Raw genomic sequence first — 26,597 nt, forward strand, 5'->3', positions numbered from 1 at the left:
AGAAAAGGGGGAAAACTACCTTTGCAGCATGTCCTAATGCAATGAAAATAAAAATAGACTCTACACATCACTTAGCGTCTATTTGCACCTTTATATTTCACATTCAAATCATATACGATCTCTTTAAGTAATATATTCTTCATAATATTATTTTGTTGACCTTTGTCTTCCCCTATGACATGTTGCATTTATCACAGAAATGAGGAGTTTGGAATTCGTATACAGTCGAACCTGCTCTATCGACAATCTGAATAGGACAACCTGTAGTTAAAAAACAAGCTTTGTTTCTCTTTGAGTGATTTTCCACATTTAAACATGAATATTGAACGAACCTGTCCACAAAGACCAGCTGCTCTTTATGACCTCATTCCTTGTCTTGCTTGGGTGGTCTTTAGATACAGATTTGACCAAAATTCTTTGGTTAAGGTTTTGGGACACGTCATCACTTCAGAAGCGGTCAGGATGTAGCTATAATTTATATTCCGATCAGCAAAAGAGCGATGGTAAGTTTCATTGCTTAAAAACCAAACAATGATTACTTGCTTCGAATTCTACAATTCAGAGTCCACATACATAGAGCTAAAAAACAGTTTGATTTCACTTGTCCTAAAATTACGAATGATGCATTGATGACTTCCAAGACCGCAGAGATCAGCGAAACACATCAGTACTATGTTTGCAAAGTTCAATGAACTTCTTCTACTTGGGCGATTAATAGGAAAAAAATATATGTTCAAATGCATGATTAACTTTTAACCAGTCTTACAGCAACAGTTTTGGTGGAATTAAAAATGAAATCAGTTTTGTTTAATGCATCATAAATTCTAACCCAAGTTCTTTTTTATTGTATGGGAGTATGAATTAGAACACATAATTTGGTAGGAAATTTCCAACTGGGATTACTTGTAAAATATATATTAACCCAAAGGAGATTGGTTGATCATGCTATTAAATACATTTTCCACAATCAACAGCCTACATATCTATCATTGTTTAGCAAGTAAAAGGGCAACATTGCTGATCGATATTATATAAAAAATATCATTTTTTGTTTTATTAAATTTGGTAAGAGTGTTTGGTATCATTTTTCTTCTTGCAATCGATCATGTCATATTGCCGTTTTACTTGCCGAACTTCTCTACAAACGGCTCAGTTTCAAATGGGTTAATGATTTCAGGGGTTACGTGTTTAAACCAGACATTTTGTAATCACAATCTGCACATGAGCAGAAAAGGGTCATTGGCCATAAACCAGGTCTCTGTACCATTTGTCTCCATTCCGTAGATGTTGAATCAGCAATGTTCACAGCTGTGGCAAGAGCAGAACAGTAGAGGTAGGTTTTAGAATCCTCTATCTCCCCCAAGCCTTTGGCGCGACAAGAATTCATCATAAAGCGAGTCAGCGCCAAAGATGAAATTCCTGTCCAAAATGCAATATGTATGTTGAAAGGCTCCTCCAAAAAGTTAACTTCAGAAAGTAAAAGGAAAAAAAAATGCAACGTCCAAATAACAGCGAACACGAACACTGGCAGGAACGAAAGCGCATAAAACAGAAACTCCAAGACCACAAGAAGTATGCCATTGCATTTTAGGGACGCGAACCGTAACGGCAGACAATCAAGTCCTCGGCGACCTCCATTCTTGGGAATTTGGGAGATATGTTGATGCGTTTAAATATGAGGTGAATGAAGAAGTTTTCCTCTGCTTGGATCAGGATATGATGAAGTAACTTATAACATCTCTTGGACCACGTGTAAGACTTCGTAAGAAAATCACTGAACTACAGCTGTGAACATTAAAGTGTCTCTGTACCGTTTGTCTCTATTCAGTAGATCATGAATCAGCAATGTTCACAACTGTGGAAGGAGAACAACAGTAGAAGGGGATGCTACCCCTCAGTACGATTCTGAACCATGATGCAATTTTCAGACTGTCTTGTACACCGACTTGTCATACATTTATTTTAACTTTGTATTATATTTGTTTTTTTATGTAAAGGTTTTACTGAGAGAATAAAACAATTTGAACATATTTTTGTATAATTCCAAACATTGTATCTCTTACGCTGACCAGGGAAGGCACCTGAAAGCGCTTTGTAGCTCATGAAAAAGGCATCAGAGAGATATCATGTGATTATTATGATCAAATCACAGAGATGAGCATGATTATTTGAATGTTTTTTATTAAAACATGCTTTGTTATCCCAAAACAAAAGAAGCTCTCCATTGAATCACAATAGGTTACAATAATGATGATTAATAATTCCAATGAGGAGTCTAACACTGTTTTACATTAACAAATTGAGAAATACAACTTTTTTTTAAGTTTCTATAGTTGAACCTATTTCCACTCCTCCCCAAAATAAATACCAAGCTACTGAGGCCCAGTTTAGTAAAAAAAATATCAAATGGATATAACATGAGTCAAAAACGTTGTGGCACAGTGGATTAGCCTCTGAAGTTTGAAACAGAGGGTTGTGGGTTCAAATCCCAGCCATGGGGTAATTTCCTTCAGCAAGAAATTGATCCACATTGTGCTGCATTCAACCCAGGTAAGGTGAATGGGTACCTGGCAGGAATTAGAATTCATGAAGTTGCCAATCTGCACTTGAATAGTGATTTTATGTAGTTTTCAATGTTGTATATTTATTAAGTGTACTAATTAATATCTTTTATTTAGGAACAACACTACATAATGCACTAGCAATGGTATTATTTTTTTATCAGTACATCTTTCTCTTTTTATCATATTCCACGTGTGATTTCTAGAATTCAGGGTGGAGTGAACACAGCCTCTATGGGTTAACAGAGTAAAATATGAAATATATCCAATCATCTTAGGGGCAGACTTGTCCCAAGAGGAGGAGGCCCTGTTTCACAAGACTCGTTATTGATGACAATTTATAAATTTCCAGTGTGATCAATTTACTTTCACCTAATTCAAATGATATGCTTATGTTGGAAATAGTTTTTGTTTTTAAAGGAAATGTGGAATTATATTTAGAATTTTGAAATCAGAAAATACCATGATAACGGTCATCTACAGGCCATACTCGAGCTTGATTTTTTTTATGTGAAAAAATGTAATTTTTCAGAAATATTGGACAGCACATATAGTAGAGAAGGAATTACTTTATGAAGTTTCTTAACTTATTTTAACTCCATGCATAAAGCCATAAAGCCTAGCACTGGAAAAGTATTTCCAACAGGTGATCACTGATAAAAAACATGAGATTTAGATTTAGATTCCTAAAAAAAAAAGCTTTGTTAGTAACAAAAATCTACCCACAAGAAAAAAAAAAGGATAGTAATTTGTATACAAATGAAAGAAGAGCCAAGATGACACTATTGATTCCATTCCTACTGTTTGTGAGGCTGAAAATGCTGAAATTAACATGACATTACGACCATCATCAAACATTGAGCTGAGAATAGTGAGAATGATGAGAAAAGCTAGGATCGTCATTGATGAGTTGCTAAACACCGTTTATAAAAAAACGAAGGTTGAGGCTTTACTGCAAGCTGACACCTTGTCCTGTATGTTGCAGCCATTTTTTCCCTTTCTTGTTTGCAATTGATTAGTACCATAGAACTGCTCCGACATCTGAAAGGCTATTCATGCTTGACGTATGCTATCATGAGCCTATCAGAGAATCCATTCTCGTTCACATCGTCTCTGCTTTTCCACCCACAGAACACAGAGTTTTTTACAGTCAAAGCTGCGTGTCTTATTTTCAGTTTGATTTCTCCACAGTCCCACCTATATCAATCCATGGGGGCAGTCCTTACAAAATTGTGTCCTAAGAGTTCAGCGGCCGCGGGCCGTTCTGACAGGGTTTTCTTAAAACAGAGGTTGAGAAAGTTCCGTGCGTCGTTCGACACGCTCTGTGGAAGTACGGGATCAGTGGGCTGTGTTGCGATTTTAAAGATGGCCGCCATGGCTTCGTAGTCTGCCCACGGCGGTTTGGTCGTCAACATTTCAACCACAGTACAGCCGATACTCCTGAAAGTACAACCAAAAATAAATGTACTTAATATATATTTTTAAAAAATGAAAAGGTACTGTAATTGCATTAAGAATAATATAAGCGATTAACTTTTTTAACACTAATGACACAATATACGTGTATAAAGCATCAAACTGCTGAATTATCTCATATTCACATAAACGTACAAAATCATACCCTGTGACCAATGCTCAATATATTCATTAAATTAGGCCTAATTAATCCATAAAATGCACAAAGCACTTTTGAAAACCAGGCCTTTGAATCTCTTCGAAAACTATATTCTTTTGCGCTCTGTAATGCTAACACTAAAGTAAAGCTGAATCTGCCCAAGCCACATATCTTGGGAACAAAGAAATCTGTTTGACAAAATTTGGTAAAATTAGGATTCACAAGTGGCCCGTAACACAAAGCTTAGCAATGATCGTAGAGCATTTTTCTACGATTGATTCCATTGACTACAATGTACAATCAATCGTAGAAATCAAGCATATGATTAATCGCTAACCTTTGTGTTACGGGACCCTGAAGATGCAAATGAACCCATGATTTTCATATTCTGGTCTGAAAAACTGCTTTACGTCCAGTGATTGCTACAGTGGTGCTAAAAAGTGAGTGAACCACACCAAAAAATGAACATATTTAAAGTGTTCAAGTTCTGCCATGTTTTAGATATTTGATTGTGAAGTCAGGGGATGAAATATTACAATCAAAGTTTGTTTGTCTGGGCTCGTTGAACATTGTAGTGTTGTTGTCTACATTCAAGACTCGGCATGAAGGAGTGCATTTCGTGGTGGGTTTCACTAAGTTTTGAGCACAACTGTACAGTGGAGGTGGACTTTCACAGACACTGGAGTACTTACCACACATCTGCTCTCCTTCCATACCCCTCTCCGTTGATGATCTCTGGACTCATCCAATATGGTGTACCGGTGACCGTCTTCATGCCGGTAATATGACTATGTATCGTTTGTAACCTCGTGGACGCTCCAAAGTCTGCCAGCTTCACGTTACCGCTCGCTCGTAATACATTGGCACCTTGAGAGAGAGAGAGAAAACAGAGTGAATGCCGGTTTATTCCTATTCTATTCACTGATGAGCGATTCAATAAATTCATCAACCTTTTTAACATCTGTACTTGAGATAACGGGCCATACAAATTTTGTTTCAACCTGTTGGAGACAGCGTCTATATATGAGGGCTGGAGTCTAAGGAAATCATGTGTTAGAGCAAAAAAAAAACATCGGTTGAACCCATGGTTTATGCAGATTTCATGTATAACTGTTCAAAACAGTGGACTCATGAATAAAATAGCATGCTCAACCATGGCAACAAACTTCATATTTTTTCATTTGAATCACAAATCTGACATCAATAAAAAGTAAAGATCATATATTTTGATTGGCTAATGGGTTTTTTGTAGAGGTTATGAGCACATATTAACAGCAGTAGGGTCCTAAGCCCCAAGTCTCTAAAGTCGAAGCAAGTTCTTATTGCATTTTCAACTCACCTGGCCCACTGGACAACATGAGTATACATAAAACAAACAAAGAAAATTGGTGTAGAAATGTCAATGTCCAAACCTTTGATATCTCTGTGTACTATGTGGTGATCGTGAAGATAAGCCGTCCCTTCTAAGATTTGCCTTGTATATTTCCTTGTAACCATCTCAGTCAAGGGACCGTAGTTCCTAAGCTCATCTTTTACAGATCCCTGCAGAAGGTTATAAAATACAACCAAATTATTCATTTGGGTATAAACCTAGTCATTTCGAATAGTGGCGGCGATCATATTTGACGGCAAAGAAATGATCGACCGAAGACTTCTCACAATAGGGAGTTTCACTATTGCAACAGAGACGGATTCTACAACATAGTAAATCTATTGAAAATGGAAGTCAAATCACAATGGACAGCCGAGAGGTCTTTGTCAAAAATTGTTGGACCGGAACAGCAGATCGTCGTAAGATTCGGAACTGATTAAAAACTGCAAGTATGTCGTTTATACGGGACATCCAGGTGTCCTGGGCCCCGTCTTACAAAGAGTTACGATTGATCCGATCAATCGTAACTCTATGGAAATCCATCAGTGTCATCATTTTTTCTACAGGAAATTTGCAAAATGTCCTTTGTAAACCTAGGAGAACACAACAAATTGTCAAGTTATCAATGAATTTATGGATATATATTCATATCTAGAGAATTTTTTTAGCAAACACGCATTTCATATGTTGACTTTGCTGGCCGTCCATAGTTGCTATTGATTGGATCAATCGCAACTCTTTGTAAGACGGGGCCCCAGGACAACACTGCTGATTTGATTCACAAATTTTCAACAAAGATTTCTTTGTCATGAAGGGCTTTTGACGATATATTCTCAACGTTCCAGAAAGAGGCTATGTGGTGGTTGCAAAAACTCCCTAAGACCTCTACACAACAGTATAACACAATAACAGAAATAAAACCATGAAATTAACTGCAGTCAAACCTGTATTAGTTAGGGGCCACATGTTTCGGAGGACAACCTGTCTATAAAAGACCACAAATTTGGTTACCCTTAAATAAAACTACCTGTAGATACAGGTCACTGATTATTGACAAAGCTTCTTCATTCATCCACTCCTAATCTGGTCATATCATTTCAATTACTTCTCACCATGAATAACAATAATAATTATTGCCTATCAATTATCCCACTTAAAGATTCCAGGTCACCACTTAAACAAACAGTATTCAAGATAACACAACAAATGAGCCAATATAATCTTATACATAACCATCACTTCAGATACTCGCAGTTTGTTCAATTGGTCTTTCGGTATTTTGTTTTCAGTTGTAAAGTTCACACATCAAAGTGGCATTCAAATTTGTATACAGAGACTACGTTGGATGAGTATGCAAAATTACAAGCATTCCCACGTTCCCATTGTTCTCTCGATGTGAGATATACAAGCATAGATTTATAAGAAGGCTTATAGGAATATACTTAAGCTAATCATTACAGACTCTAAATTGACAAAAAAGATAAAGTCACTGTTTAAAAATGCAAATTGGCAACTATTCAGTGAAATAATTCTTTTATCACTGGTTTTGACTCATACATCCAAATTGTATTTGTCAAAATATGAAAATGAATGGAAAATTAAGAATTGTTGCCAATTTGAGGAACAAAATAAGATTGACTTGGACCTTGTAAAATCTGCATACCTACATGGGTTACAATCATTTTTTTTCTTTTGACACCCATGGGTGACCTTTTATGAAAATGTATGACAATGTATGAAAATGATATGCATCAATATTTATGTTATTTCTGTTGGAAATAAATAAGAATCTGAAACCTTTTTATGCTGGTTCTTCCGCAGCTTCGAAGGGATTAAGTAACTTTGTGATCGTGGTTTGCAAAAAATCTGAGCCGTGGGGCCCTAATTGCTGTCAGGGCATGCAGTAATGTTTGAGAGAAAATTTTATTTCATTAGCATCATTACATGCATCGTAATAAAAAAAGAAGTGATGATTTTCCCTCCATAGTCTACAGATGCTTATGGCTGTAGTCATCATTATCACAGCAATTAAGTGACCAATTAGCTTGAAAAAATCTTAGGTGATTCCTCTTTTACTTTAAGGGTTGTAATTACATGCATGATTACAGCATTACAAGCAAGAGAAAAGGATATTTTTGGATGCTGAATGAAGCCAAACAGTGCCTTTGACTTACCCCCGACATGAACTCCATGAAGATGGACAGCGTTCCGTTCTCCTCGAGACAACCAAAGTATTGCACTATCCTAGGGTGCTGCAGGTTACGCAATAACTCGATCTCTTGCTTCAGCGATTGCACCTCCTGAGATGAAATAAAAATCACGCATTTCTCCGTGTTACAGACGGTCAAGACTCACCTCAAACGAGGGGAGTGTTTCGTGAAAGAAAGAGTCTGTGATTTCAAACTGACTTCTGTTATAGGCTACTAAAATCCTTGCACCCGATTGGCTCACGACAAAAAAGTGAGTGAAAGTCAATTAACGTTTGTTCCATGAAACATCCCCAGGTGTTTCTGCAGTAACAGGTGCTGTCTTTCAGCCAGAGTAGACTCATATTTATGACTTAAATTTAGATTAAGTATCCAAAACAGGATTATGTCTTCAGTAATAATAATCAACAATATTTGTATAATGCTTATCACAAGACATCTATCTCTCTTAAGTGCTCAGTTCCCTGAAGCTTGCCACCGGATTGGGTGAATTCATGGAAAATGGGTGTAAAAGGTGTAGAACACATCACATTTGTGAAAGGGAGCATGCTCTACCCACTCATTCAATGAACAAGGTTATGATATAACCTTGTTCTCAGTTATATCTCCATGTGTGGCAAAATAAGGGTAGCAATGTTTGGCTTATTTTCTCTTTTTCTTTGGGACAAATGCTTGATTTTTTTACACTGACAGTTTCCATTACACATACAACTTGGCCCTTAAGTAAATTTGATTCTTTAAATTATTTTTTTCTAAATTAAAAATAGAGATAAAAAATGAAAATTTTCTTGCCATATTATTTTCCACCAATAGAGGGCGTACACAAAAATATGCCAAATATTCAAGTTTTTGAGCGCTCTAGTGAATACAAAAAATATTCCCAAGTTACTAATGAAAAACAAAATTGCAACTGTACGGAAATTAGTAATTTTGGTCACAAAAGTGATATTTTAATCATTCTTTAAAGTGTGTGCTCTGTACAGCATTGGCATGCCATAGTCCAACCTGTAGATTCCCCACAGGCAGGGTGGTTGCAGTGAACAAGTGGCTCTACCATGTATTCACCGATGAGATCACTCGTTAGATATCATGTGCCTACCCCCCCCCCCTTTAAAAATTGATACTTTTAAACTTTTAATTACCAAAAATGCCACCGAAAAATACTTTTACACACAATTAAGTGTCCAATTAGTGGGATTCTGTGACAGCTGCACTTCTGTTTTTTTTTTTTTTTTTCAGGGAAAATTACACAGTCACACACGATTTGTGAAATGGACTTACTTTTCTAGCATCAGTATTGCTATTTTCGGTAGGAACCTGTTTGACCGCTAACTCTCTACCAGTATCCGCATCGTAGCAGACGTAGACAACCCCAAACGCTCCCTGTCCCAACAGCCTCCCTCTCTGCCAATTAGTTGGTGCTCTGGGTGCTAAGTATTGGGTGAAAATAAGACATATGTGAACGGAGCATATTGTCACTAAACATAAGAATTACAACAGGTTTATTGGATTTTATATAGATTTAATTTTTTTCTCGATTCATTTCATTTATAAAAAAGTGTAATAAAAACATATTACATCCAATTCAATTAGAACAAAAAATATAAATATACACTGTATACAAGTAAAGGTAAGAAAATAAATAAATAACAAGAGGAAAAAAATGAGAATATGGGAAAGCCAGCATAGGACAATGGTTTTCAAAGGCCGGGCTCCTGAAACTATAATATAATGACCCTAATAAGTATAGGACAGAGAGAGAGACTACTACAAGAACTAGAAGAATGAAAGTAAGGTCTGTATAAAAAAAAGAAAAGATACATGTATTTCATGCAATTTGAAGCAGCAGGAAACATCCAGATGGATGAATTCTTCTGAGGTCATTCACCTTTACTTTGATGATATCACACAGACATATATATATTTTTTTAATTTGTCTCCTAATTCATCACAGTTGTCCATGGTCTATAATAAACTGATTTTCAAAAAATTGAAAAAAAAATGTTAAAAAGATAAAAAGTTTTGTTTGAAAAAGTATGAAAGATAACAACTGTCTTAAGTGGTTTTGATTTCAAAACAAAAACACTGATGGTTATAGATATAACTTAGAACTGCAAAGAAGAAAGAAATATTTAGTGAAAATGGGCATTATTGTAGGTAAATAGGTGGGAAAAAAATCTACTGCTCCACTTGATAATCACTTTGTTGAGTGCAGATTGATTGTACACCATATATACTTAAGTGGGCATGGGATAAGGGACCGACCAAACTCAACACTTGACAAGTGTCTTCTTGACAAGAACACACTCGTCAAAACGTCAGGTTTGGCTGGTCTTTTTCAGGACCTACACGTGCCAATAATAGAATACACGATGTACAGTGAAACCTCTATATTAATGGAAACCTTTAAGAGGATAAATTTCTTACATCTTGTATTATCAACTAGATTGAAGGACTTGGGATGTCCTCCGGCTAGACCCTCAAGATCGCCTTCAGTCCACCGCCTTGGAATGCTACTGTCTGTATCATAATCAGGGCTGATACCGCTGCTACTGCTCCTCCCCAGCGACGACATCGAATCGGATATCGAGTGCTGGTCATCGTGCATCGCCGTCAGCGGCGCCCTCTTGCCTCGGCTCGGAAATGTTTTGCGACCTGAGAAAGGTTGGAGGCGGGAAACGATAAGTCACGGCATGAGTTTTGGTTGGTTGGTTATCAAGTCTATTCAATTACTCAAAAAGAAATAAATATTGGAGGGGGGGGGGCACTACAGTACACTTGTGGTCTTTACAGGCAGGCGGTTCTTGGTACGTACATTTATACAACGGTTGGTTAATACCCATTCATCGTCATCAATCTGGCTTATTCAGCACCTTTCCGAGACACGTATTTAATCCATCTATTCTGCTATAAGAGGATAATGGATTGCATGGACTAAGCTGATTATTCTGAGGTGTTTAATCATTGTTTTAGTGGCTCAAACATGGAGTAGTGTATGCAGTGCTTTGTAACCAAAATGGCGCTACATCATATGACTATTGGATCGAGTGCCCCCCCCCCCCCACCCCTGACAAGTCCACATTCGTGAAACCTTAATAATTCATTTATCACCAAACTATGTAACATGTTCACTGTAATGAGTTGAAAACCAGCATAGTAATATTACATGAATATGGGGCCCAATACATAACACATGTAATATCAATAAGGAACTAAAATCTGAAAATTAAATAAAAGAGTGTAATCAGGCCTGCAAACCTACATGTATGAAGAAATGTATTCTTTGATCCCCAAAAAACTGTATTTTATCCCCGTAACTGTATTCGATGATAAAATGCACTCTGCTTTTGCAGATGAAAAAGAAAAAAAAACACTGAAAAACATTGGTTTAAAAAAAATGATTAAAGACATTCGTTCATGTTCTTTGCTTGGAAAAAAAAACCTTGTTTGTTACTGGAGAGATAAAAGTTACCTGTAATTACATTCATTCAATTACCTACACTTGTGTATGTTTTATGGAATACAGATGATTTTCTCAGTAAAATATGAATTTCTAAAAAAAATGATAGAAAATCGTATCTTTTGAAGAAAAGGTGCAGTTGTAAAAAGCATACTAAAAATAGCAAAAAAAGTACTGGTTGGTAGCTCTGTATAATAGTTTATTATTAAAGGGGAATCCAGCCTTGGCCATAAAATGTTGTGTTGGGAAGGAGAAAAATAGATTAAACAGAATGGTGACAGTTTGAAAGAAATCGGACAAGCAATAAGAAAGTTATAGCTTCTTTAAAATTGAGATCACTAATACTATGTAGATTTCAAATTGGCAACTGTGTAAGTAAATTATGACAAGGGGCAAGGACAATAAACCCATAGACCATGTACTTTATTATCAGGGATTTGTGGTTTTCTCCTAAGTACTCATTCCCCTGGGGCAGTAATCTAAATATAACCCATGTAGTATATTGTTTTATGTCCTCATGAAAGAAAAATACAATTTGAAATAAAACTTTTGGGAAAAATGACATTTTAGCCATAATATGTATTGGAGTACATGGAAGAGTAGTCCTTGCCTTACATCACTATGACATCCCATATGCGGCCAATTTGAAGTCTCCATGGGTATAGAGATTACCAATATTTACAACTTTTAAAAATTCATAACTTTCTTGTTGTTTGTCCAATATTGTTCAAACTTTCACCTATCAACTTGTCTGATTTTTCCTTTCCTTATTAAAAACAAGTTTTTATTTGGGTTGGATTCCCCTTTAAGTTTTGAGTAAAGATTGATGAATCTTACCATCTTCCGTATCTATTCTGGAAGTCTTGACGCTTTGCCTCGAAGGAAAGGTTCCTCCTTTGATCATACCACGACCTATTTGCGAATTTTCTGCGAGAATGGTACAAATTGGAAAAAAAAGGAATGGTTGACATTAGAGCTTAGATTCTAATCAACAAGAATTATGAACACTTCACATCAGCTGGATGAGTACTGAAATGGTGCTCTAGTCTGGGGCCTGTTTCATATGGACTTATAGCTATAGTAATTTTGCCATTATAGCAATTTCAAAGGTAACAGTGCTCCACTGCCAAAGCAGAGAAAAAAAATCTTAATTTTTGAGGACTACTTCTCACAACTTACTACCCGAATCTTCAACATTGGATAAGCTTTAACATTGCAACGAATGGATTTCAAGGGCTCTATTGAGCATTTTATTGCCCCGAGCCCCCGTTTAATTTTTTTCCTGAACCAAAGCTGTACCTGTCTACTATAAAACGGGCCACTGGTCCCTAAAATGTGAATAGAGGATTCATATCTCGCCGCAAAGCTAATCTCCTTCGCAAGAACAAAATGTGTACTTTAGCAGGAAAACAACTTTACAGGGTAAAAGCTAATAGATTCCAACAAGAATGTCTTGTGTTGAAAAAATCAATGGAATGTTTTTTTTAATATTCAAGGCTGATAATATGATTACTGCAACGATAATGGTCATCTAAAAATCAAAGAACTAAATATTATACTTACCAAAGTCTTCGTGGTTCGCACAACTCTGCGACTTGAACATTTTACCTGTGGCACTGTGGAATATAAGAATAAAGAATAGTTCAGGTGTCTTGATCGGTATGTTTTTAATCAATATTTCGTCAAATATGAAGTTTCCTCGAACTCATTACTTGGCGAGCATCTTTTTTATATGGATCATTTCATATTCTCAACTGTGACTGTTCAGCAATACTTAGGATGATTCACAAAGGGGATGAATCAACTAAAATTAACTCAGTCTAGTGTTGTGAAAGAGTACAATAATAAATGCACGATTTTATCACAGGGTGCTCAATTCATGATAATCATGAATTGAGCACCCTGTGATAAAACAATCATTAATTGTTTTTATGGATACAGCATTAATGAGCCCACCATTGTATGTACTGGCTATGTGGCTTCTGAGCCAAACCAGGTATCTAAAGAACTGAAACCAAGGTCTGAGTCTGAGAAAGGAGATAATCAAAATATCACATCCCTGTTATACTTGAGCGTCCCCCTCCCCCACCCTTAGGTTTAGGTAACTTAATTCAAATAAACATTGGGCTTATTAATTCAAAACAGATAACTCATTATCCTTGGGGAGAAGCATGAATTGAGCTTGACCAATGACAATAGTATGCATTCATTATTGGACTCTTTTCTATTAATCAAGCAAAAATCATGCATGAAGTACGCATACAACATGGTTTCAGAACATGTTTGCTGCGACTACCTCCCTTAATTTCAAACCACGGCCCCATCTTACAAAGAGTTACGGCTGATCCAATCAATAGTAAATCTATGGAAATCCATCAGTGTCATAATTTTTTCTACAGGAAATTTGCACAATGTCCTTTGTATAAACAAAGAGAAGCACAGTGAATTTTCAAGAAAACAATAAATGCCTGATATACATCAAAGCTAGAAAATATATTCATAGTTGTTGACGTTGCTGGCTGGCGTCCATAGGTACGATGGATTGGATCGATTGCAAATCTACGTAAGACGGGCCCCAGTTCTATTTGACTGACTCATACAAGAAAGATGTAACTTCTGAAGGTTTCCATGGTGAAGAAGAATGTCGTGGTGTCACGGTACACCATGTATTCTTTCTCATGAAGACAACGAGGACACACTTGTTGTAACATTAAGTTTGGGTGGTCCTTTTCAGGACCAACATATGCCCACGTAAGAATAGATGGTGTACCGTGAAACCCACTACACTCTTGTGAAACCTGCCCTGTGCGTTCACATACCTTCCTAATGAATGACTACCCATCCTGAGTTTATCTAGTGACTGTTGGCTTCCATCTGGGCTACCAATTATTCTCTGCTAAAAAAAAACCATAATAAATAAATCATACCAAATTATTTATGATTCATGTTTGACTTGCTTCATGATAGGTATATTTACAACCCTGGTGGGTGTTTCATAAAGCCGCTCGTGAGTTAAGCGTGACTTTAAGAACGACTGTTGATTCTTTTTTGTGGTAAATGGTAGATTCATTTGGAATGGTTTAGTGCGTAAGAAAGGATCACCAGTCGTTCTTAAAGTCGCTCTTAACTTACGAACAGCTTTATGAAACGGCCCCCAGGTCCCATTTCATAAAGGCTTGATAAAATAATAAATACACAATATCTTTAACAAATTTCCTCTCGGCCAATCCTTTTGAAGAATTTTGGTAGCTTTTAAAATCTGTTATTGAAAATTTATTATAACCAGTTTAATATAAGAAGCCCCTGCCAACCGAAAATGCATGTAAATATTACAAGGCAGAGAGCTATTTTAAGGTTGACAGATTGAAGTCATGATAAAGTTACAGACATGAGATAAACAACAACAAAAAAATTATTACACTTTTAACAATAATGGATGAACAATTTTTCATTAAGGATAAAAAAAAACATCACAACTTTAGAATAGCAAAGGACATATGCTATATCCACCAAGAGGAAGAGTCTGTTGCCCCTAGAGGAGAGCTTGTTCTTATAATCAAAGATAATCCATCAAACCAGACTAGATTATAGATAATCCTTGGGGGAGATTACCATGAAACCCTACTTATTCTAATCCTCATATCTCCATCAACTGTCAAGAGAATAGATACAGTCAGGGCACCAAGTACCCTGATGAAGATCATTCTTATTGGATTGTTGTTGGTAAATTGAATATTGAAATTCAACAATTCTTGTCAAATCTCCCAACATCAGACTCTCTTAATCTAATCCTGCATGAAATTTGCATGATGTGAGAATGGGATGAATAAAAATTCAAAGCTTTAAATCATTCGATAATATGATAAAAAGCATGAAATCAAATAACAATGATGTGGTGAATTAGATTGTAGGCATGCTTGTAAATTGCGGTTTGAAAGAATTCTGAAGAAAAAAAAACAGATTTATAACTTCCTTTCTCACAGACACACTTCATTAGGATTTGGTTTGACATAATTGTGTTTGATACAGGGAATTTACATTCTAATACAAGAATCTGACCATGATGTAGTAATTTACTGTGAAGTGCTAAAGAGGTTTAGTGAATATAACTCAGCTACAGATCCAAAGGGCTGGAATCCTGATTCCCCTGGATGTGTAATTTTTTTAAAAACTTTATTTCTGGGCAGGGGGGGTTCATAATTATGCCTTTTACTTGCTAATTCAATTCACTATTTGCTTGGGGTGTCAACAAACAAATTGAACAGCTTTCTTGGAATAATTCTTGGAATAAAACGAACAATATATTTTTGCAAATGTCGGCAATTTTACCTCTTCTGGTGGTTCTGGAATAAAGGCACCCTCTCCGTACGATTGATGCCGCATGCTCATGCTAGCCATGGACTCGTCCGCCGGCACGTAGCCGGGGGGCGGAGACGGGTTAGCGTTGTCTCGGGTGGGCATCTCCTGTGTGGAGTAGCGTTTGTGGGTGTCGTGACTGGTATGGATGTGATGGTGTTCCTGGGGCACCGACTGGGATCGAGCCGGGGACGTGTGCTTGGGCTGCGAGGTGCTACCACAGGTTCGGATCTAAAAAAAAATCAATGGAGAATTATCGGTATCAATGACTGAGAACAAGAGAACGGCCCGTATTGTGAAGTCCGGTCTAACTTTATTAGGCCATGGTCTAACACTGTTAAAATTATGGGAAGCTAAAAATTTCAAAATTGCTTTTACATTTTATGTTTCCTATCTTTACTTGGCTCTTTCCTCATGTTTAAATGACGAAGAGAACTATTTCAGTAATCATCCCTCCTCGGTTCTGAATATGAGTGTCGAATTAGACGACAAATTGAACTTGCACCATGAGAGATACCTGTCACAATTGGGTATCCATAGTTAAACCACGACTTAAGACCAGAGTTTGAATGAAACCCGGGTTCAGAAAACAGGCAAATGTCTGTTATGGCTTTTACCGTTAACTTGGTTCAGCTCAAAGAGGATTTATGGTAATTTTGTATGTAAATTCATCATGGTTTATGCGTATCAAAATCCATTCCGCCACTTCTTGCCCAAGGGCTGGTTGCAGAAAAAAGTTACGTTTCAGTTCGATCGCATCTCAAAAAATAAAGAGTTCAAAAGATGCAAAAGAAATAAGTGGGAAATATAACATCATCAGTTCGCTTATCGCATATTTAATGAAGACATGCAAAGAACCGTTTCACCGAAATAATGCGAAACTTTTGACATTGTTATTCCTTTTTTTCCGATTTTGATGACATTTTCAGGGTTACATGCATGTTGAACCTCTTTATTTTCAGCCTGGGCCCCGTCTTACAAAGAGTTACGATTGATCCAATCAATTGTAACTCCATGGAAATCCATCAGAGTCATAATTTTTTCTGCAGGAAAATGAGCACAATGTCCTTCGTAAACAAAGAGAAGCACAGTGAATTTTCAAGACACGATGAATGCATGAATATACATCATAGCTAGAAAATATTTTGAACAAAATGCATGACAGATGTTGACATTGCTGGCCGTCCATAGTTGCGATAGATCGGATCAATTGCAATTCTTTGTAAGACGGGGCCCTGGAGTATCCCTTTAGCTTTGTGAAAACACCCCCTCTAGTGATGATACTTACTGCAGTGTCATAAAGATCTCGTTTGGAGCTGCCATTGTTATTTGAAGACGAACCCGGTGTGGAAAGTTCTAGATGAAGCCTGAGACTTTTGGCGTTGGGGTTATTATCCGTGACCTCTACCGCTTGATTTAAATCCGTCTGATCCCGAATCGGGATTAGTAACTGAAGAGGAGAAGCAAATGGGGATGGGGCGGTCCATTTATCAATGATAATACTAATATGCATTTATAGCGCCTTCTATCTAGAAATAATCTGTTACGAGGTGCATTGTTGTTATTATTATTATTACCCTGGCTTTAGCTCGAGCTGCCTTTCAACGCTCCTGCATTCAAGGAATCAATCCTGCCGGGTACCCATTCACCTCACCTGGGTTGAGTGCAGCACAATGTGGGTAAATTTCTTGCTGATGGAAAACACGCCATGGCTGGGATTGAACCCCAAGTCCCTCGGATTGAAAGACGAGAGTCATAACCACTAGACCACGGCGCCCCCACAATCCATAATGATGAAATGGTCAATATGGTTTGATTTCATTCACATAATTTCACAGTTCATCAATACCAAAAACTACAAATTCTCAACTGGTATGCATGATAATAAACAAAATACTGGATATCTATTTAACAGCTTATGAATCTAATGAATGGATCAAAAGGTTAAGAAGATATCTGAATGCAAAATTGATTATTGCAAACACTAGTTCAATTTACTTCAGTATCAAATTGCCAGTGTTTTGGGTTTTTTTTTCTTTACTAAAATAAGACCAAACCAAATCCCTAACCCTGTGCACAAATAACCAAGGAGCTTCTTTATTAGCATGCAAAATGTGCATTTTTTTCTCATCAAATATTTGAGATACTTTTTCTCAATAAACTCTATTCATGAGATATTCAACAAACTGCTCTGACAAACAGTCGTACCTCAGAAAAAGCTTCAATGTTCAGATTTCCATTTTACAAGAATCTCTCTTTATAAAAGATTAATTGAATCCAAACCAAGAACGGAAGTTTCATTGTTTAGATTTCATTTTACAAGAATCTCTTTCCATATGAACAGCAAGATTTCATACATACCGAGAATGTATTATTATGATTGGTAAAGAACATATCCACTGGTTGCCCAAAGGTGGTCCTCGCTTTGCGAAGGATGTCATCGAATTTGAGCGGTCTTGGAATTTGTAATATTCTGGAAATAAAGAGAAACGATTATGAGTAATCAAGCATCTATCCTCAATACCCAATATTTCTATTTCATGGCATTTATATGTAGCTGAAGAAAACTTTAAAAAGCGTGAAGAGTAAATTCTCACAGCTACACAAATCTCATCTGAGAACACCATCTTGTAAAACAACATGTAAGATACCATATCAGATGTCATGAGGGAGCGGAGCGAGTTAGCTCAGTCAGTAAAACGTCTGCCTGTTGAACCAAAGGTCGTGGGCTCGAATCCACCCCGGGCGGATGTCTGAAGCCTGCATTGTGTGTAAACGTGTCCCTCCCCTGTTCCACAGATGCAGGCTACGTTAAAGTGGATAAAAACTGTCCCTCGGATAGGATGTTAAATGGATGTCCCATGTATAGAAGGGTCACCACCTTTGCATATTAAGAACCCACTGCACTATAGTATTCCCATAAGAGTAGGGGGGGAAACCCCGGTGCAGCAGTCCACTTCAGACAGGTATACTCCATCTTATGAAAATTAAACTTGATTCTTCAAATACGTTCTGTAGTAACTTGATGATTGATTTTTCTATATTTTATGATACAGCTTTTCATGGGAACATAGCTTTAGTCACTCTTTCCTCGGTTTCAAGGTTTTAGACCCTGAAAACTTCTTTTCTCAGAAATTACAGGAGTTTCACTTTCAAAGCAAGTATAAGCTTTTGATAGATCCATGACAAATTGTTAGCAGAATAACCCATTTGTCACACAACAAACCAATCGAACATGTAGTCAAGTTTTTTTTTTCTTCTCTCACTCTGTATCGCCCTTCACCAGGAAGGAGTGCAAACAGTTTATTCTTAGATCTCGTTTCTGCGTTAGAATCGCCTGTAGAGCGGAAACATCATCTCACACGGGAGGAAGACATTATTCACACACAATACTTCACACTCTGCTAACAAGACCGTGATTTATAGAATAGGAAATTAATATGGAGACTTGGCATATATGTTCTCAATTACTTCTGATATCTCTCTAATGTCACCCAAGTGTCAACTTTGACAGGTCTGACTTGGAAAAACCCTTTCCATAAACCTGCTATTAAAACGGTTGTCATCGGCATTGGTATATAAGTTAAAACATCCCTAGTGAATTTACACGACAAAAATATAATTGTATCCATGGCGACAATAGATAATACATGAATTGACAATTTCTTTCATTTTAAGAAATCTGTAAACCCAAATGTTCTGAGCCAGCAAATATTGTACATTTGAAATTTAGTGAAAATAGAAGAAAATATGTTTATTTGAAAATGTTTTTAAATTTGAATTGATTCAAATATTGCATTGTCTCATACCATTAAGTGTGAACTTTGTGCCCTTAAAGCATGCATCCATTTCTTATTGTTTATTTTATGTTACAACTAAATTATAAAAGAAAATATTCATAAAACTATGGTTCAAATACCGTACACCTTTTTAAATATGGGCATCATAGTTTCATGCATCTTGTTCTTTTGTGCATTTTCACAGGGTAAATGAACTACATACATGTGCGGACTGGTACATAGCTGATTTAAGTTAACAGAGGGATGCTTGAATATAACAATTTGACAAAAAGAAGGCATATCTGAACTTTAGGAGAACTGAAATTGGATTTGAGGATTTTGCCCTTTTAAAATGTCTATTTTGGGGTGACTATCCTTACATTTATTATAAAGCAAAGAAGAAGCCTGGAAATTCAAAGAAAGAGGTGTCATAATTATATTTCTATATCAGATTTCATACTTCTTGTGGTCCCCTTTTAAATATCCTCCCCTTATTAAATCTCGTACTTGATATCAAATTTCAGACATACAAGGTCCCCACTAATATCCTCAGTATAATGTGAGTCAGTTCAAGATGACATTCATTTCGGAGCTTTCCTGTCTTTTATCATCAAACTGCTCCCATCCACCTCACAAAAACAATGCCAGAACCTTTCATAGAAGGAAGGAAGCGATAATCATCAAAAGATGAATTTATGCTAACTTTTTGTCACCAGCATTCGGTTTTTAAATGTGTTGAGGATAAAAATAAATGAAGTCAACGCTTGTATCACTTGAATGACAATTTTCAAAGCACAAAGCTTACTTATCATATTTTCAGCCTTTTCCCTGAAAAGACAGTTTCTGGTGATACATTCAATGCTACATCATAGTTTTTTTTATATGATCTATATTGTTCACAGTAAAAAAAAGGGCAACATTTTCCAAAATCATACATGTAGGCCTGTAGCCTGTAGAATGACCATATACGTGTATATAGCAGGGACACTGGCAAGAGGCTGATTGTACAGTGATTGCATAAGTATTTTTGAAAACATCTGAAAACTGTACAAATAATTGGAGATAAAATTTTTTTTTGCACAATTGACTAAAGCGTAAGTAACACGCTCACCATTTCGAGGCATGAATTCCCGCCCGGTCCCCATTTACCCCACCTGGGTCGAGTTCAGCACAATATGGATAAATTTCTTGCCAATGCAAATTAACGCCTGGGGTTAAAGGACAAGTCCACACCAACAAAAACTTTATTTGAATAAAAAGAGAAATATTCAACAAGCATAACACTGAAAATTTCATCAAAATCCGATGTAAAATAAAAAAGTTATGACATATTAAAGTTTCGCTTCATTTCACAAAACAGTTATATGCACATCTCGGTCGGTACGCAAATGAGGGAACTGATGACATCACTCACTCACTATTTCTTTTGTATTTTATAATATGAAATATTTTGATTTTCTCGTCATTGTCATGTGAAATGAAGTTTCATTCCTTCCTGAACACGTGGAATTCCATTATTTTAACATTTTGTGCTTCAGGCAAGGAGGTCCTAATCATCAAATTCGTAAAAATTGAAATATTGTATAATTTAAACAATAAAAAACAAAAGAAATAGTGAGTGAATGACATCATCGCCTCTCTCATTTGGATGTAACTGGCTCGTTCATATAACTATTTTGTTAAAAATAAGCGAAACTTTGAAATGTCATAACTTTCTTATTTTACATCCGATTTTGATGAAATTTTCAGCATTGTGCTTGTCTGATTTTTCTCTATTGATTCAAATCAACATTTTTCTGAGGTGGACTTCACCTTTAAGATTTATACCCACGCGTAGGCACAACAAAATCCCTTCACAAAAAAAAAAAACTGAATAACAATACAGGTATAAACTTCAATGAGGTCTCCTTACTCACCTTTTTTCGCCATTGAATTCGAATTTGACGCGGATCTCATTCTGTAAAAGGCAAAATTGAAAATAAGGGGATATCATTAATGCAAGAACATATAAATGGCGGTTGATCTCGTGTAGACCCTTCTTACTTTGGATATTAAAGTTCGAGTACTCTACTCTCATTTTCAGAAGTTATGCAGTAATAGCAATAATAATAAACATAATGATGATGAAAATCATAAAAGCATTGCAAGAAATTCTTGATCTAATTTGCTGAATGTAAAAGTGTTTCAAAGACATCAAAATTGAAATAAAGAAACAATTCTCATTTTTTCCTCAGATGTACATACATGTATATTGTAGACTGCATTCAATTTCTGAATAAAGGTGTTTTTTTCTTCTTCTTTTTATGAGGGAAATCAGAAATGATATAATTCATCAATAAGATTTTCAAAGCCTGTAAGTAGGATTAACATTACAAAGAAAAAAAAATAATGAAACATAATTCTCCTTCAATAAGGTTTCTCATCCTCAATCTTCTATTTATCATATGAATAAAGAATCCCATGAGAGTGAAACAGTATTGACAATCTCTGTGCATCCTGATAGACGTGAATAATAATCTGAAGACCCTAATCTAGACGGGCCAGATTTAATTTAGACAGGTAGAGAGGTGGGTGATACAAGGTTAAAAATAAAAAGCTCAAATTGGCAAATATACCACGAACGTAAAAAATTAAGCTGTGTCATTGAAGCGATCTCTCTCAAACGACTTCCTCCCCCTCTCTCTCTCTCTCTCTGTCCTGCCGCCGAACTGCGCTAAAAATACCCCCGGCGGAAGGTCTCCTGCGCTGCATGCGTGTGCTGGGTAAATGGAGGAAATGGACCCGGGTCTAAGTGTCGTTACGCATTGAGCGGATCAGCGCATAGCTTGATAGGCAAATAACGGATAATTGAGTTTGGGTGAGATGTGAGTCGTGTAGACTGACAGGCACCGGGGTGTTTAGATGTGTGTCATTTTTATGAATGGGAGACGGGCTCCGACATAAGAGGGCATGTGGTTTGGTCTGGGGGATAACAACCTGTTGTACGTGTGCCTCAAGACTTGCACGTCAATGTTATGAGAATCCTGAGTAAGAAAACCGCGCTCAAGGGATTAAAAATGTCAGCCTATTAATGGAATTGGGTATGTGGATCCTAGTACATGCACAAATAAGAAAACAAAATCTAGGAAAAAGTGAGGAAGTAGTCCTTATGGGAAAATAACCTTGACAAATATCTATAATTATAAACAGCAGTTAATATAAGAACAATAACTTAGTCGTATGTAAGTTTCAATATAAAAGTAATGATCACTTATTTGATATGAAATAAATAAAAACAGGATAATTAACTTCATTTAGAGGTGGCTAACACCAACACAACATCAGTGTTGTATTTTCATCAACCCAATAGTCTTAAATAAAACAGGCAGAAGAGCTGAGAGTTTAAAAAGACAGAAGTTGCAGCAAACAATTATTTCACGAGAAAGTCTTTTAAATCAAGGTTAATTGTCAAAATATTATCATACATCTAGATCTGGTACATTAATGTAAACTTACCTTTTTAAAATCATGAAATCTTAGCTCAAAATCGCTATTACTGATAATCACTGACACAGAAAAGCATAAGTGGTACAGTGTATTAATATTGCTTTGTTTGAAAAATACCCATTTCATGGAATTCCGTGCTTATTATGCTCATTACTCAGCAAACATAATGTATTTTTTCCAGAGCTATTTGGCACATATCTTTTATTCATACATACAAACAGTTTGGTGGTAATTTCATTGGATTCTGTTCAAACTCATTTTGAGATCGTTACAACTATTATTTATCTTTAATTCAGAGTAAAATTATCCCTAATTGATAAGAGGAAGTCTACAAAATTTTGAAGAAGAGAACAGGTCATAAACCATTTCTTGACTAACACACAGCAAGCTGGTAGACCACAAAATGGCATGATCCTGTTACCATGACAACTTACCAGTAAAACCACTCCAGACAAACAACCGTAACTTTCATCAGAACAATGGCCTTTACAGTTTGTTTCAGCTCTATTTTTAGTTTGAAACCTTTCCTATTTATGGACATTTTTTGTTTACTTCTTATGAGAAATGCACAGCATAGACTTTGTGTTACAGCGGATTTAAGAGGCAAAAAATTTCACATTTATGACATCACAGATGTAACATAGGTACATGACATCATGTTATTGAGGGGAGGGGAGGGGGGGATGGAAACACAATAGATCATCCCCTACCCACATAAGAAAATAGTTGTCATTAGAAACTAAAGCCAGTGCTTGGATATATCAAAATGTTGGGAATGGGAAAACTGCAAGTTTTCAAATATTATTTGTTAGTGGATAAGTTGACAATCGGCACTCCATAAAAGTGTGGTCTAAATTAACCAAGCTTTAACTAAAACACCCAAGTAGAAATATCATAATCTCCATAGCTACACAACAGAACTGTTTCAAGCATACTGTGAAATATCTGCCATTTTTCGAATCCCTTTTAGCATATACCCGTATTCATAACTGTACGTTGGGTTTAATTTTGGGGTGGTTTCTTTAAAAAAAAAAATAATAATAATTATAAGTAAAATGATACATTGAATTATGTCAAATTCAGCTAAAAGCTACTTAAAGTATATCACATGATAAAAAACAGTTAACTGCACCAAAAACAGATAAATTCATGGAAAATTCCCTGACCTTTCTGCAAGCTGGCTGGAATGTAAAACTAGGACGTGCAAACAGCAGCAGCGTTCTATCACGAATGAACACCCCTGACAGAGGACAGGAAACAACCCCCCTCCCTCTTCCAAGCTCTTTGGTCAGTAATAAATTAGGGCAATTAACAGAGGCATGGTAATCTTTTAACGAGATAGTTCATACACTAAGCTCTATAGCTGTAACAGGTGTGATGGAGGCAACAAACAATGTAGTATTTTACTTAGGATTGAAGAGGGTATGATAGCAGTAAATGAAACATAGCGATTTACATGTATACACTTGGCCAAAAAACAGTTCATCTAATTCTAAGATAGCTTATGTCTACTATCTGTTTTGTCTATACCCACATAGTCTCATTCTTGTTTGGTCTAACGATTCAAGATTTTTCATTTTATGTTGCTATAATCTTATATACAGAGTAAAAAAAAACATATGTACAGAAACAATCATTAGATTATCAGAAAATCAATATGAAATATGGTAAGGATCAAAGGTAAAGTTAAGTGATTGCTGGGTATGGCCCTAAAAACATATAATAATGCCTAAATGGTCTAATTTGCGCTAATTATTATTTTTACTTGGTCCACTGAAAATTTAATTGATGACAGTTCTTTAATCATATAGACTCAGTAGTGTTGGACCAAGTGGATGTAAGACGAAATTGGAAAAGCCTATTGGAAAATGGGAAATGTAAAGGTTGAAATGAAATATGTTTAAACTGTTCTTAACAATATTGTGAAGATAAGTTTACACTTTGGACAGTTTTCCATGCGGGTGTTCATAGTGCGTTCATGTAGTGGACTGTGTGAATGAGATATACTATGTTAATATGAAGATTAACAGTGTCTCACAGTGTTTTCACACTGTCAACACTGACAGACCCTGTGTCTCACAGTGTGAAAACACCCAGACACACTATGAACACACTGTAAACACACCATGAACACACTAATGCACCAGGTCCCACACTATGAACATACTGTGTCCCACACTGAGAGACTCACTGTGAATATGGTGCAGACACATTGTAAACACACTATGAACACACTTTGAGATCCACTGTGAATACACTTAACACACTATGAACATACTGTGAATACACTGTGAACACACAAGACACTGTGAGACACTGTGAACACCCTGTGAATACACTGTGAACACAGTATGAGACGCTGTGAACACACTGAACACACTGTGAACATACTATGAGACACACTGTGAACATACTGTGTTTCACACTATGCATACAATGTGAGACACTCTGAACACACTGTGAACACTGTTGAACACACTGTGAGACACTGTGAACACACAAGACACTGTGAATACACTGTGAACACACTACAGGACACTGTGAACACTGTTAAACACACTGTGAGACACTGAACACCCTGTGAGACACTGTGTTCTATCCAGTAGGGAAGAGACTTACCGTGTGCGAAGATGAGCCTCCTCTTGTGGTCCTATTACGATTTCCTTGCACTCTCAATGAGATCAAGTTATCAGTGATCTCACTGATAACTTGATTGCTATCGGCCGATGGATCCACTAAACAAGGAAGAAAAACACAAAACAAACTTGATATAAATCTTAATGAATTTTAACTTCTGCATTTCTTTCATCTCATCTAATAATCATATTTGCTTATACAGTGCGTCCCACATAAAAGGAAACCTGTTTTCAGAGATAGATTTCACAATTATTAATTATGTTTTTACTATAAATTTGATACTTTTGGTAAGAGTGGAATCTCATCTTTTATTTGAGACCATCAGCTTAGCAAACTGTTCACGCATGGCGGATGACAAACAATAAATATCGAAGAATATCAGAAACAATTTGCGCATAAAACTCAAGTGTGAATCCGAATCCACTCTCATTTCAGGGATCAGTGAGACAAACTGAACAAAGAATACAAAAGAAATGCTAATGAGCCAACCGTCGAATAAGCAGTCTTCTTATCACGAACCAATCTTTTTCAATTTTTCTGCGCAAACTGATTTTGACATTAAAATCTAAAAACTCGTCTTGCTCAGTAATGCCTGAAGTGTTTGTCTTACGTTAGCCATCAAAATACAGAGGAATAATTGAATTGTATGATGATGCAAATGAAATATCACAATTCATTTGCATTTGAAGAAAAAAGACATGAGAATCCCGGTTTCTTTTTTTCTGGGACGCACTGTATAGAGCTTTACTTTACTTAAAGTACTTTACAAAAATGCAGTATATAACAGGAATATTTTTATCAGTCAAAAATGTGTCTCTAAAAACAGGGCTTTAGTCTCTGATTCAGCAGTTTCGTAACTGCCAAATTTCTATTTGTTACCTTAAAGGACAATAGCTTTGACTTAAGTGCTTTAATGGCTTTTTAGACAGGCAATCTTTTGCTTTAATAGTCCTGTAACATAATAAGGATTTAAGGGATGCCTTACTCTCACTGATTGGACTGTCCTTAACCCACTATCTCTTTCAAACGGTTTCAGGAGAGTGGGTTAACCCATGGAAAAAGCAAGGCTAAATCCTAGTCTGCTGTGCAAACCCTTCACTCGAGTTAAGGGTCTGAATGTGCAG

At 36.3% G+C, this 26,597-nt stretch overlaps 1 protein-coding gene across 2 annotated transcripts; it reads right to left on the reverse strand.

The window, feature by feature from the left end:
* Nucleotides 1-3,085: 3,085 nt before the first annotated feature.
* On the reverse strand, nucleotides 3,086-25,567 carry LOC129266718 (mitogen-activated protein kinase kinase kinase 2-like). Of its 2 annotated transcripts, none has more exons than XM_064102032.1 (14): nucleotides 25,456-25,567; nucleotides 21,267-21,307; nucleotides 17,933-18,044; nucleotides 16,860-17,021; nucleotides 15,545-15,802; nucleotides 14,035-14,108; nucleotides 12,779-12,831; nucleotides 12,053-12,142; nucleotides 10,183-10,410; nucleotides 9,037-9,185; nucleotides 7,723-7,848; nucleotides 5,589-5,718; nucleotides 4,869-5,043; nucleotides 3,086-4,001 (listed from the first exon to the last, which is right to left on the reverse strand). In XM_064102032.1, exons 3-14 carry the CDS (start codon nucleotides 17,963-17,965, stop codon nucleotides 3,764-3,766), a joined length of 1,716 nt encoding a protein of 571 aa, XP_063958102.1. In that variant the 5' UTR covers nucleotides 17,966-18,044; nucleotides 21,267-21,307; nucleotides 25,456-25,567; the 3' UTR covers nucleotides 3,086-3,763. The 2 variants fall into 2 exon arrangements, with proteins under 2 accessions (XP_063958102.1, XP_054760512.2); XM_054904537.2 differs by having other exon boundaries at nucleotides 14,035-14,111; nucleotides 25,456-25,566.
* Nucleotides 25,568-26,597: the final 1,030 nt, after the last annotated feature.

The sequence above is a fragment of the Lytechinus pictus genome, chromosome 1 (genome assembly GCF_037042905.1).
Source record: "Lytechinus pictus isolate F3 Inbred chromosome 1, Lp3.0, whole genome shotgun sequence".
NCBI lineage: Eukaryota > Metazoa > Echinodermata > Echinoidea > Temnopleuroida > Toxopneustidae > Lytechinus > Lytechinus pictus.